Genomic DNA, 14,664 nt, shown 5'->3' with positions numbered 1-14,664 from the left:
TATTAACCCTGTTTTCAACCCCAACCAAACTCCACCAATATTGATTGCTGCTGCTGCTGCTAAGTCGCTTCAGTCGTGTGACCCCATAGACGGCAGCCCACCAGGCTCCCCTGTCTCTATGATTCTCCAGGCAAGAACACTGGAGTGGGTTGCCGTTTCCTTCTCCAATGCATGAAAGTGAAAAGTGAAAGTGAAGTCGCTCAGTCGCTCTTAGTGACCCCATGGACTGCAGCCCACGAGGCTCCTCCGTCTATGGCATTTTCCAGGCAAGAGTACTGGAGTGGGGTGCCATTGCCTTCTCCGATATTGATTGCTACTGATCCTTAACCTTAGGCTTTAGCCTGACACTTATTATTATTCCTGACCCTAACTGGAACTCCAGTCCTAAGCACTTTATGTGACTTCGAGTCCTCCCTGACTTCTTTTTCTTTCACTTCCCAAATCCAGTCTACCAGTAAATGCTGTCAGTGCTACTTTCAAATTCTATCAATATCCAATTGGGCTTCCACGGTGGCTCAGTGATAAAGAATCCGCATGCAATAGAGGAGATGTGGATTCAATCCCTGCGTTGGGAAGATCCCCTGCAGTAGGAAATGGCAACCCACTCCAGTATTCTTGCCTGGAAAATTCCATGGACAGAGGAGCCTGGTGGGTTATAGTCCATCGTTTTGCAAAGTATTGGACATGACTGAGTGACTGAGCATGTATGAATGTGCTATCCAACTATTCCTCTCCATCTCCAGAGCGGGCATTTGATCCAGCCACATGGACTATAGCAGTCACCTTCTCACTGGGCTTCTCCTGTTTATTTTACTCTCTTACTCCCCATTCCCTGCAGAATGTTTCCCACATGATGGTCTGAGTGATCCTGTTAAAACCTGAGTCAACTCACATCCCTCTGGTCAGAACCCTCCCATGGCTTCCTTCTCACTAGGAGTCAAAGTCTTGCATTGACCCACAAGACCCTAAATAACATGGCCCCCTTTGTCTCCTTTCTGACCCTATGTCCTTCCACCCTCCCCTTGCTCACTCTGTCCCAGCCACTCTTGCCTCCCTGCTATCCCACACCTTCTCTAAGCACATCCTACCCCAGGACCTTTGCATTTGCTGTTCCCGCTGCCTGGAATGCTCTTTTCCAGATAGCCACAGACCTGCTCCCACCTCTCCTTCAGGTCTTTGATCACATGTTGCATTTTCCATAAAGCCTTTCTATTCACCTTATTGAAAATCACAGTGTCCCTCCCTTCCAGCACTTTCTATTTCCCTTCTCTGCCTCATTTTTCTTTATGACATGTGTTATCATCTCGTGTACTGTATAATTTGGTTATTTATCCTTCTTATTGTCAATTTCCCCCAGTAAAGTGTAAGATCCTCAGGATAGGGAAATTTGTTGTGTCTTCTATTGCCCAATGTCTGGCGCATAGTAGGTACTTATTAAATGTTTCTGGAATGACTGTGTGCCTCCTGAGAAGGATGTAGCTCCATTTCCCTGCAGTTCTAAGATCATTGGGTAAGGGAAGAAGAACAGTGAAAAGGTAGAAGGTGGAGGCCGCCACAGTTTCCAGGAAGCAGGTTGAGTTGTTAGTTACATCTGACCCACTGAAGACTGGGCTGTGTTCCATACCCCTGCAGCCAACCCAGCTGGGAATTGACCAGCTCAGGCTGGGAATTCACCAAACTCTTTCAGTTCACGTTGCCCACCTGTTGGGGCTGGATTTTCCCACCTGCAGGGAGAGCAGCTGAGAAATTCCATAACTCGGGCCCTCTTTCTAGCTTGTCTGTTGAACTGGGGAGGGAAGGGCACCCATATCTTCCCTCCCTATAGTTCTGAGCCTCCACTTCAACGTAAATGGGGTGTGGGTCAAGAAAGAAACTCCCTTAAACTGGAGCTGGAATGGGGGAAAGAGGTGAAGGGGAGGCGGGGAAACCAGCAATGAAGAAAGAGAACAGAGAACGGGCTGAAATAAAGTCAGACGGTGTAAAAGAAGCAACAAACACCCAAACACAAAAACCAGATAAGAGACAGAAAGACTGTTAGAAACACATGCACATAGAAACAGAGACAGTCAGAGAGAGTGGGTGCAACAATGGGGACTCGGTGGACCCCCTCAACATCTTTTCCACTTAGTTTTAGCTATTTCATTCTGCTGTAAATAATCTGCCTGCAATGTAGGAGACCTGGGCTCGATCCCGGTCTTGGGAAGTTCCCCTGGAGAAGGCAATGGCTACCCATACTAGTATTCTTCACTCCCCCCTCCCCCCCCCCCCCACCCACTCACTTCAGTATTCTTGCCTCAAGAATTCCATGGACGTAGGAGCCTGGCGGGCCACAGTCCATGGGGTCGTAAAGAGTCGGACACAATTGAGCGACTAACATACATAACGTACATACCGCGCTTTCTCGGGATTGCAAAGACTGGCAAGCTAAAAACTACATTTCCCAGAATGCCATGTGGTTGGGCGTTCCGGACGGAGGTTTAGGTTTCACCAATCAGATGCCTTCGCGGGAAGCTTGAATTTCCAACCAAGGTAAGTGGGGTGAAAGGCAGCCACGAGGCCCAGGCCTTGCCAGTGTATGTCTGGGAGAGCTGGTGTGGTTGTGGGGCCAGTGGCCGGCTTCCTGATCGCGGAGAGGAGAGCAGTTCCTGCCTGGAAGCTGTTTCTTCTGCCAGGTCCTGCCTGGGTCCCTTGTGTGTGCTTAGTTGCTCGGTCGTGCCCGACTCTGCGACCCCACAGATTGTAGCCTGCCAGGCTCCTCTGTCCATGGGGGTTCTCCAGGCAAGAATATTGGAGTGGGTTACCATGCCCTCCTCCAGGGGATCTTTCCAACCCAGGGATCGAACACAGGTCTCCTGAATTGCAGGCGAATTCATCATCTGAGCCACCTAATAATCCTCTTTCTGCTTAATTTTTTGGCTGTCACTGAGCAATAGCAGGTACAGAGACAAGGTATAAAGAGAGCCAGACACAGGCAGAAACAGGAAAAGTGATCAGAGAGGCATGCTGAGACCTCGTCTTCTAGCAGAGCCTAGGAGAGAGACAGACCTTTCAGGGATATGATGGGATGAAATGAAAAGGAAAAAAGAAAGAGCGATGGAAAGGAGGAAGATGTGCTGAGTGAGACAGACATCCAGAGAAATACTGAAGGTAAGCTGAGGCAGAGAGGAGCATAAGCAGAGACAAGGACAGGGGAGCAGAAAGTGACACAGAGACCTTCCCTGAATGCTGGAGTGGGAGTGTTGGTAGAGAGGACCCGTTAGCAACTAAACGCGGGAAGGCATGGCAGTTGGAGGCAGGAGGATGGAGAGGATGCTGGAGAGGGAGGTCTCTGACTTGTCGGAATCCCCAAGGCCCTTCCCACCTCCCAAGTTTCCCAGAAGAATGATGGAGCATTCTTTTTACAGAAGGTCTCTTTTCCCAAAGCCTAGACCCAGCAAACTTCAACAGCCCTGCCCGAGGAAGAAGTTGTGACCCTAGATGCAGTCCTCACGTCTGTCAGTTGTCCCTCTGGTCTTACCCTGAAAGACCAATCCCCTGCTGACTTGGGAAAGGGTGACAATGGCGACGTAACCACTTTTGATGTCTGAGGCAGATTCCTGAGGGTAGTGGAAAGCTGAAGAACTAAGAGGAGTGGAGGCATCAGAGGGAGGCTTGAAGAGAGGGAGGCTTTGGGAAAAAGAGGGGGCCTTAGATACAGAGAGTTAAGGATAGTGAGACACAGAGATGGAGACCCAGGGGCATAGAGAGGCAGCGAGCCAGGCATGCTGGATTTAGGATTCCAGACGGTGGACTTGGATGACCCAGCTCCTCTGACTACCTCTGGTTTTATTGTGGTTACTCAGATCTCTCTCTGTTCTCCTCCCTCTAGGGTTGCCAGATAAAAATACAGGATGCCCAGTGACACTTAATATATTTTAAAAACCCTTCTGATTTAATTAACTTGGCCACACTGCAATGTGGAATCTTCCCTGACCAAAGATCAAACCTATGCCTCCTGTAGTGGAAGTGCACAGGACCACCCTTGAACTAATATTTTAAGAACTAATATTTTAGTAGATGGATGGCCCCAATGTGGCATGGGATATACTTATACTTAAGAAACTTTAAGTTTTTTTTAATTTGAAGTTTAAATCTCACTGGACATACAAGATTTTTATTTGCTACATCTGGCAACTCTGTCTCCATCTCTGTTTCTGCCTTGTTTCCGCTTCCGGTTTGCGCTTGGTTTCCCTCTCTGCCCGTCCACCTCTGCCACTGTTCACTCTCAATGACCTTGTAATGGCCTCTCAGAGCCACCCGATACCTCTCCCCCACATCCCCACCCAGGCCCCCTCCTCCCTCCATCCTCCCACCCCAGCCCTGTCTCTAGGGCCATCTCTCTCCTCCAGGCAACTCCTCCATCTTCTTTCTTCGTCTCTCTTCTCATCGAGGTTCCTCCCCTCAATTCTACCCCTCCCCTACCAGAGGAGAAGATCTAGAACCTTTGGGGAAGTTAGGAATGCCCCCTTACTCACCTTCATCCCGATTTCATCTCCTTTCTTTTCCATCTCCTGGACCAGAGAGGCCATGAGAGTTTTTCCAAGTCACACAGCAGAACTGAGACCAAACTCCACCTCCCAGCCCCCAAGCCCCTCAACCCTTCCAAGTTTCCAGGTTCCTGGTGGAAAATTCCTTTACTTTTCCTGAAAATGGGCCTGGCTTGGTGATATTTCTGAATATCAGATAATCCTGGAAGGTCAGAGGCCAGGACCAGAAGTGCCTGTGGCACAAGGGACCAGAGACTTTTGAGCATCTATACTATGTGCTAAGAGTTGGGGATATGATGCTCAGCCTGTACACACAAGAGCTGTGACTTATCACAGTCATTGCCATGTCCCCAGGACTGAGAACATAGTAGGTGCTCAATAAATGTCTGTTGAATGAATGAATGAGTGAATGAATGAAAAAACACACCCCCAAGCAGTTGAAGATGCCTCTCCATGTCTGCCTTGCTCCTCATCCCCATGGATATCTCTTACTTTGTCCTAGCCTCACTCTCCTTTTTCCTCCCATCCTGTCTCTTGGTTTCTGCCCTCCTCTAGAATCATTTTTATTGTTATTTTTCAGCTGGAAGGGATAATCCAGTGAATATGATGTGCTAAGTACCATGTATCAGGTACTATGAAGTGACTTGCTTTTGGAGTCTTTCTGGAATATTCCAGAAGGTAAGTACAGTTTGATTAGGTGTTTTCCAGATGTGGAGATGGAGACCCAGAGAGAGGAAGTGAGGTGCCCTGATTGATCACACCACAATTACAGTGTGTGTGTGCTCAGTCATGTCCAACTCTCTGCGGCCCCATGGACTGTAGCCCGCCAGGCTCCTCTGTCCATGGGATTCTTCATGCAAGAATACTGGAGTGGGTTGCCATTTACTACTCCAAGGGATCTTCCTGACTCAGGTGGAACCCAGGTCTCTAGCATCTTCTGCATTGGCAGGTGGACTCTTTATCACTGCGCCACCTGGGAAGCCCCTAAACCCATCTTTTTTGTCTCTCCGCCCCAAACTTCATCTTTCCTCTTGCCCAGCACATCATCACCTGCCAAGAGGCATCTCTGACACCTCCAAGGTGTAAGGATGTTAGCATTAAACATTTACAACACGGGTTGCAAACAAAAATGCATCCAGGGGCCAGGCGTGGGACACAAATGGGCAGTAAGGGGGCTGAGACTACCTGCCCCAGATGTGCGGGTGACTGCCTCACCGCCCATAATGACCAGGTGACAATCAACACTCAGACCACATCTGATTTCTCAAGGGGGGCCCATCTGCAGGAGAAGTCTCCCAAGGTTTAAATGCTGGCACCAAATTCACAGGAAATCCTCTTCAGGCTGAATGAGGTGATGTGTGCACCAGACCTGCCTGCAGGCCGACGGTTTGCAACTCCTGAATTGTTCTCAGTCCCATGTGCCGGGCTCTGGGCTAAGGAAGAATTCCAGATCCCAGTAGGAAGTCTGCTCCAGGAAGGGAGAGCTATTTTAGAGTCTCTTCTGCTAATTGCTTTATCTTCAGCACCTAGAACAGTGCCTTTCTCACAGTAGATGCTCAGTAATTTTTTTTTTAGTGAATTCTAGCATAAACTACTAGAAATAATATTTTTAAGAAATGTTAAACGGAGGTTCAGCACCTCAAAGTCCCAAGGTGACATAGCAGCACTGGGATCTAAACTCACCTGACTCCAAAACCTTAACCCTGGGCTCTCCTGACTCTACTTGGGGTTGTGCCTTTGCTATGCTGTGTGTGTGTGTGTGTGTGTGTGTGTGTGTGTGTGTGTGTGTATGTGTGTGTGTGTGTGTGTTGGTGGTGGTGGTGGTAGTGGTGGTGTTAATCCTGATTGGACACTGAGGTCCTGGGAGCTAAACCTGTATCACTGGCTCCCTTCAGACACACTTGCTCTGGGGGCTCACCCAGTCCAGAGAGAACAATCTGTCCCTCCCCTCCCCACTCTGGGGCCCATCCTCAGGGGTCCCCCCACCCGCCTCCCTTAGATGCCCAGAGCCCTGGGGGAAAGGGGGAAAGAATTCAGGATGAGGGTGGAGGTGGGGGGAGGAGGGAGAGGGAAGGGGATGGGTTAAGAAGGAGTGTGTGATGTCAAGCAAAAAAGACAACATTAGACACAGATGCTGAGATGGCGTTTATCGCGGCAAAAAAAGGTGAAGTCGCCGAGGGAGCAGGGGTGGGGGAAGGGGGTGTGGTGGGGGCCGGGGTGGGGCCATGGAAGCTAATACATGGTGCACTAGGTCACACGACGGACACTGGGGGGTGGGTGGGGAGGTGGGGGGTGGGCATGGCCCAGGCATGGCAATGGGGGGAGGAGAGAGGGAGGGCAGTGGGCTCCAGCCAGGAGCTTCTGAAGGTGGGTGGTGGGTGGTGGGGTGGGCGGCGTCTCTGGTCGCAGAGGATGGAAGGAATCAGTTAGAAGGGGTTGAATGGAGGCACTGGAGGCGTGGCCACATGGCAGATGGTCTGGGCCCAAGAAGCGGAATGTGGGAATTGGGCAGCAGGCAGGGGACCAACCCTGGGCTTCAGGCTTTGAATCTAAGGATTGGGGTTATCCCAGGAGCCTTAGAGGTCCTCCAGTTCCCCCCACTTTCCAAGACAGGGAACAAGCCTGGACTATCTTTGGAGTCTTCTCCTCCCCTATCTGTCCCAGAGAAAGGGGAAAGAGATTCTAACTCCTCTGACTCCACCAGTATTTCATGCAGGCTCCTTACTGAACTTGGAGGATGAGCCCACTTCATAGATGGGGAAAACTGAGTCATCCTTTCCACACCTCTCCCACCTCCCTGCCAGGGGATCTGTGCACCCCATCCCTTTAGGAGTTAATACTGATATATTGAAATCCTCAGCACTGGGGGCAGGTGAGGGGACACATCTTGGGATTCTCCCAAATCAAACTGGGATGTGGGCCATGCCTCCAGTGGCCTGAGATGCCAACACAAAGGAAAAAAAAATGACTCCCCACGTCCCCTGGCTCAAACCAGTACAAAAGTGACTATTTACAATGAAGGGGTGGGGAGTGGAGGGGGCCACAGAAAGCGGTGGGGCCAGAGTAAGCTCTCCATTCGGAGGCAGCCGCGCCCCGACCCTGCCTTTGAAAGGGACGAAGCCAAACAGCATAGTATTTATAAAGGGTCTCTATCCCCAGGCTGGGGAGGACCCTAGGGGTGAGGGATGGGGGTGGGGCATGGGATGGGGTGCGGGTGGGGTGGCAAGGGCAGTGGGAGGAGATGGAGGAAAGGTAGCCATTGCCCCTCGCCTCCCCCCTATCCCCCCGCCGGACACACAGTTTTCCGTGGGATGAACACAGAAAGGGTTAATCAAAAAGAGTTCGATGAGCGAGTCTGACGGTCGAGTGGGGCGGGCTGGAGCAATGAAGCCGCAGGTCCCGGTGGCCGGTGGTGATGGAGTCACTTAGAAGATGAGAGGTTGGTGGTTTTGGGGGTGGGGGAGGGGAGGAGAAGGGGGAAGGGAGGGGGATAAGGAGGTTCCCCCCCGCAGTTATCTCTGGGAGAAAAGAGTGTCCTGGACTGGCTGAGAAGGGGTTAAAAACCAGCCGCCTTCACCACCCCCACCCCCCACCGAGACTGTCCCCAACTCCCTCCCTGCCACCCAGCAATCCCCCACACAAGGGGCAGAGGGCACTGACACCATACACACACCTGCAGCGGCACCGCGGAGAGAACACCCCCGCCCCCCGCCCCCCACCTCCACTACGGCGTCCAGGCGGCTGACTGCAGTGGAGCGGAATCGCGATAGCAGGGCTGGCTGTCGCGACTCCACGAGGGCCAAGACCAGCCTCCCCGGCCATGCAGCGCCCCAACTCGGGCATCGCGCTCCGGTTCTCCCCCCCGTAACATCCAGTTCAGGCTTTCGAGACAACCAGCTTTTGGGGTTCCTGACGGCAGGGCGGCAGGTGCGTGGCCAGCAGCGAAAGCCTGCCTGACTGTGGTGATCGGTGTTCACCCAAATCAGCAGCCTGGACGCCCCAAATGCCAAACTCATCGCCACTCTTAGTTAACATCTTTTTCCACCGCTCAGTCTATCACAGCCTCTATTCCTGGTACTGAAAGAGCAATACTCAGCGCGGGGGAATCCTCTCACTTTCCAAACGGCAGGCCACCAATCAGAAACAAAATCAGGAGGGAGAGGGATGGAGGAACAGGCAGTAGAAAGAGAACAAGGGGATATTGAGTGATTTCAGGTTAGGAAGGGGGAAAAGAAATACCACTCTGAGAAAAGTGGTACCGTATTCTTCCGAGTATAGGTCCCCCACTGTCTATTAAGTCGACTCTTAGCAAACTCCATTTGGGCTACTCATAATTCCCACCTACAAGGCATTAGGGCAGATAAAGATGGCACGATCTTTGCCTTCTGATCCCTTAATAATTATTGCAGTGAAGCCTCCTTGCCCATGCAGAGATGGCCGGGACAGGGTGAAAGAAGGTAGCTGGGGCAGGTTGGCTCAGAGCCCCTTGGGATGGGGGATGAAGGAGGTGAATTTGGCACATTGAACCCCGTCTTGTCATAAGTGCTTTGAGGTCCTTCTCTCAAATCCAGTTGGCACCATCCCTCAGGCCAGCAGAGGAGGGGTTGAGCTTGTCTCCCCCTCCCCAATTTCTACGGATTTGTCTGAAGGAGGTGAGTGGGGTTCTCCCCGGCTGGTGGAAATTGGGGGATCCAAAAGATTAGGAGTTAAATGAAGGGAAGTTTTTTTTTTTTTTTTCTCTCTTTTGTTTTTTCTTACAAAAGATTCTAAGAAAACTTGGGGGTGGGAGGGGTGAGGAAGGGAGACCCAGTTGAGCTAAGTGTCCACAGACTTTTTTTCAATGCCTCTTAGGGGCCTCCTCAAAGAGAGATGGTCCCATTTCCTCCCCTCTATCTGAGGTTCCCTCCCCCCAGAGCGGCTCAGTTCCAAGGAAGTTTGGCACTTTTTTTTAATTAATGGGAAACAGAGGAAAGGAGAGGGTTGAGAGTTGAGGAAAAAGACAGACATAGACAAAGATAGAGACAAGACAGGTAACAATGGGAACCACGGGGAGAGAAAGTGAAAGACTTAGGGAACCAGAGCAGGAGGAAAATGCTGGGTGGGATGGGTGTTGGGGGCTGGAGGGCAAATAGGGAAGAACAAGGAAACAATTCAATGCAGCAAACACTTACTAAGCACCGGTTGGGTGCTGAAGAGCAGGGTGCAGGGAGGCCACTCAGAGTCTCTCAGATCTGACTGGCTAACAGGGAAGGTGGGGGAGGGGAAAGGTGATGGGTTTTTCAATGATTCCCCATCGTTGACCCCACATCTGCGTCCCCTCTAGACAAACTGCAGCACAAAAGATTGAGGTCAGATTGCAGAAGGGACTTTCCAGGGATGGGGAAGACAGTGGAGTGGTAAAATGGAGAAAGATGTGTGGCTCTCCACTCACCAACACAGTGAGTGAACTAGCTGACTGAGCTAGCAAACTACCTTTCAGATAGCCCTGGCTGGTGGGGTAGGGGGTCCCCGAAAAATGTGAACAGGGAGGGGGCTGTCACACAGATACCCCAAGGGAACACTTTTCAGGAGGCCCAGCCTCCAGAGATGTGTCTGTGTGAGAGGAGTACTGGATCCCACTGACTGGGACCCAGAAATAGGTCTACAGAAAGCATCTAACAAACTAGAAGGGCAGCTGAGGATGCAAATGATATGCAAATGAGTGCTTTCAAATCCCACCTCCCCACTCCCAGACCTTACTTCACCTCTTCCTGGCTCCTTCCCCTGCTTATCGGGGCCTGGGGAGTTGTAGGGGGGGATATTCCAGCTCGATACTGCAGTCTCCACATGTGGGTGGAGATGCTGTGAAATACTGTAAGGTCTTTTGAGAGGTGGAGGGGAGCAGTGGCCCGTAGGACCACCTCCACCTCCTACCCCAAGAGCCCCCAACTGCAGAAGATATGTACAAGGTTACATCAAGAATTGTTTTGGCACTCAAATCTCCATCCGGGTTTAGTCTGGAGATTAGGGGTGACGGCAGCAGCGATGGGAGGTGAAGGATGAGGAAATGGGGCCTGCCCCCTACCCTGGAGATGAAGAGGGCATGGAAAAAGTCACCCTAGTGCCCAAGCTACAGCCTCCCATCAGGGCTGTGGTGGGAAATTCAGTGCAAGGTACCTTGAAGGCTATTGCTTTCTAGGGATTTTCACATTTTGATTTGGGGGTGGCTCTCTAGCAAGGGGCAGGGGCCTTCCAGGCTTTAGGGGTAGGAATTGTCTCTGGCTTTTCTCCTCTCCTTTTTTGGGAGAGAGACGAGGAGGCCGGATTCCCCCAAAGCCATGGAGAAGAGAAGGGTCTGGAAGACCTGTGAGGGGGACAATTGGGGGAGAGGGTGGGCAGGGGGTGCCCCTCCCCCAGAGATGCTGATGATGGAACCAGGGCACCAGGGTCCCTGCTTTGGGCTGGAGGAAGTGGAGGTGGTCTCCATGAGGGAGGGGGAGATGGATGGGGTAGAGATGGGTCTCAGCTCTCCTAAGTCCATAGGGTTGTCAGGCCCTGAAATCTCAGCCTGCCAACAAGGCCTTAGAGCTGACCACAGCCGCAGTGCCCAGGAGCCACTCTCAAACCAACTCTCAGGGCTGCCTGGCTTGGCAGACTTCATCAGAACATTCTAGATCCTCAGAGCCTATGGTGAGAGCACCAAAACATTCCGATCCATCAGAGACCACCAAAGTACTCCAGTTTGCCGGAAACCACGAGTCAATCTAATGCATTAGACCACACAAAGCATTCCAGCTCAAGGGACCCTACCATGGCTCATTGCATTCTCTTGGGCCACCGTGGCCTGACAGAGCCACCATACATTTGGCTCACCAGACTTAATGAAACAAAGCCACGCAGACACAAGCATGCACACAAAAGGCGGGGGTGGGAAAGAGGGTCTTTAACAGTTTTCACCAGCTCCATCTCCCACCCCTCCCTGCCAGGTGAGTTCTGACTTGGTGTGTTTGGATGGAGGTGACCCCGAAAATAGTGGGTCTTTTTCCTTATAGTCCTCCAGATTAGATCCAAGTCCCACGCCTTATTCTTCTTCTAGGAAGACCCTCAGGCCAAAACCCACCACGGAGGGGTGTGGGTAGAGGAGGATCAGTGACTGGCCATGGCCTGATATAGGAAGTACATGCTTCATCCCGATGATGTCACAGGAAGTAACCTAGAGACACCACAGTAAGTGCATGCCCCTATGACATCTTGGAAGTAACCTTCAAGGAAGGCTCATTGAGACATCACAGGAAGTACCTGTCTCTCCTATCATCACAGGAAGTAACCTCTGGGGAACTACTTCCTGGGACATCATACAAAGTGCCAGAAGCACCCCAGGAAAGTACTTGACTCAGTGACATCACAACAAAGACCTCATACCCATTATTCTAGGAAAAGCCATAGGAGATGCCACAGGAAGTTGTTCCAGCCTCTTGCCAGTGCCAGTCTTGCCCACGAGACTGGCCCAATCCCAGAGCCGGCCTTATTCCCAGCAGCACCGCACCCCTCCCCCACCCCCCCATACAACCTGACAACAAAAGAGTTGAAAAGTCCCACCTAGGAGGGGCAACTCCAGCAGGGAGGGAGAGTAGCTGAGAAAATCTAGAACTCTGGGGTCCTTGCTCCAAATACCCCATTTCAACTCACACTCCTCTGCTACCTCTGCTTCCATCATGTCCCTCAGATCCGGAGCTGAAAGCAGGAGAGGCAGGTGTTGTTTTGGGGAGGCCCCTCATTCTAGGTGACCCAGAGGCTCCTCCCCTCCTCCCATATGGAAACAAAAAGTTTATAAAGGGGGGAGGGGAAATCCTTATCAAAGGAGGGGAAAAAAAGGAGGGAAAGAAAAGAGAAAATAACGCTTTGTTTTCTATTAAAATCAACAAAATGCAATATATACAGATATCACACAGACCTGGGCCCTGGGAGAGGAGGGTCAGGCCCAGTCAAGCATAGGGAGGAAGGAAAGAAGGGGTCAGTTCAGGGCTGGGGAGGGAGCTTCTTGGCCTCATCCCCAGCCATCACTCAATCCTGCCTATGACTACCAGAAAAGGGGTGGGGGGGAGTGCAGTCAGGCCTACCCCAGCCCCATCCCAAGAGGAGCAGGACTATACCGAGCTGAGGTCAGGAGTTGGGGAGGGGGAGGAGGAGAAGGAAGAGGAGGAGGAGGAGGGGCAGGGAGCCAGGTGGGAGCACACACCGCAGGCCTCATCCCACTTTCTGGGGGTTTGAGGCCCTCACTCCCTGCTCGTAGGTGACCCGCTGGCTGATGAGGTATTGAGCGGCTTGCGTGGCCGCGGGGCTGCCCGTGATGGTGACCCGCCGGTTCCGCGTGCCTGGCAGGAACTCGCCCTTCTTGGAGATCTGGATGCGGGCGCCTGTCAGCTCCTGGTACTCCACCAACGTCTTGCCCCCCTTGCCCAGGATGGCTCCCACCAGGTTCTCAGGCACCGCAATCTCCACCAGCTCCTTGGCACTCTCGGCGGCTAACTTCTCCGCCGTCAGGAAGCCCCCAGCCGCCCCCGCTGCGGCCGCAGCGGCCACCAGCGGGCCGCCCCCTCCACCGGCCCCACCGCCCGCCCCGGCCCCGAGGTAGCCGTTGGCGGCCGCGGCCAAAGCGAAGGACCCCAGGGCTCCCGGCGGCGGCGGTGGAGGCGGAGCAGCCCCTCCGGCTGGCCCGGCCCCTGCTTCACCGGCGTAGGACGCCAGGAGGTTGGCGGCCGCGGCGGCGGCAGGGTTGGCACCGGCGGCCACGGCGGCCAGGACCCCGGAGGCTGCGGCCGAGTTGAGCCCCAGGCCGAGGGAGTTGGTGTTGTAGCCGTAACTGGCCAGCGTGTTGAGTGCCGTGCTGATGGCCAGCAGGTCGGTGCCCGAGAAGGCAGGCAGAGCGGCCGGAAAGGCCCCCACGCCCGCCAACCCCGCCGGGCCAAGCAGGCCCGAGGCGGCGGCGGCCGAGGCGGCGGCGGCGGCAGGCAGCACGTCGGCGGGGCTGGCGTACGGCGAGCCGGTGGGGTTGGAGTTGGCCACTGGCCCAGCCACGTTGGCGTAGCTGATATTCAGGCAGCTGCTGCTCTGGGGATCTTCCTGTACCTTCTGCACTATGGCGCTCACGGCCTTGTGCACCTGCTCAGGTTCGCCGCTGACCGTCACCACGCGCTCCTGCAGGTTGATGCCCTCCGGCTTCTGGGACAGCTGCACCCAAGCCCCCGACTGTTCCATCACGGCCTTCACGGTCGCGCCCCCCTTGCCGATGATCAGACCCGCCGTGCTGTTGGGGACGATCAGCTTGGCCTGCGTGGGGAGCCAGAGGGAGGGTCTTTAGGGGCGGGGTCATCGAAGACTGAATGGCAATATTCGTCTAAGACTGGCCGTCTCAAGGTACTTCCCACCCCTGGCTCTCAAGTGTCCAAAATCAGACCCAGCAAGCCCCCTGGATATGCACCAGTATGGTCCTACGGGTTAGGAAAAAAAATTTTTTTAATTCAAATTTATTTTTTTGGCCACACAGCATACAGGATCTTAGCTCCTCCATCAGGAATCGGACTTGTGTCCCCTCCAGTGGAAGCATGGATTCTTAACCCTAGACCACCAGGGAAGTCCTTGGTTAGAAATATTGACTTTCTTGGTGGTCCATGGTTAGGACTCTGCACTTCCACTGCAGGGGGTACAGGTTTGATTAGTGATGGAGGAACTAAGATCCTGCACACTGTGGAGCACAGCTAAAAGAAAATAAGTAAAAATAATAGTGCAGAAATACTGAAATATTTCCATATTTATTAGTTAAAAGAAAAAAGGAGCTAGTACTCCAACTCCCCTTGGTAGCCTCTCAGCCACCCTGTCCTTGGGACCCCTGGGTCCTCCTTACATCCAGCACCTAAAAGTTTAATGGCTGACCAAGTGGGAGCCCACCAGGACCCCGCCCCAAGCTTGCATTGGTGCCCATGTCCTTCTATATCATTAAGTACTCTGACTCCCAGCCTCAGAAAGGGCATCATTAGTTTCACTTTACAGATGAGCCACCTGAGGCCTAAGAGGTGAAGGGACTTGCCCCAAGGTTACCCGGAAGGAACTGAAGTGCAGCCTCATGGATTACTGTTCCATTGTGCTTTCCACCCCATGA

The 14,664-nt window shown here is 52.9% G+C and overlaps 1 protein-coding gene across 1 annotated transcript in view; it reads right to left on the bottom strand.

Moving 5' to 3' along the window:
- Positions 1-6,892: 6,892 nt before the first annotated feature.
- NOVA2 (NOVA alternative splicing regulator 2) overlaps positions 6,893-14,664 on the bottom strand; it is a 32,467-nt gene continuing 24,695 nt past the window's right edge. The window contains exon 4 of the mRNA XM_070387482.1: positions 6,893-13,835. Within this exon, the coding sequence (XP_070243583.1) occupies positions 12,753-13,835 (1,083 nt within the window). The 3' untranslated portion in view covers positions 6,893-12,752. The remainder of the gene's footprint in view (positions 13,836-14,664) is intronic.

Source organism: Bos mutus, chromosome 18 (assembly GCF_027580195.1).
Source record: "Bos mutus isolate GX-2022 chromosome 18, NWIPB_WYAK_1.1, whole genome shotgun sequence".
Classification (NCBI taxonomy): domain Eukaryota; kingdom Metazoa; phylum Chordata; class Mammalia; order Artiodactyla; family Bovidae; genus Bos; species Bos mutus.
This window is presented reverse-complemented; position numbering and strand designations above follow the sequence as displayed.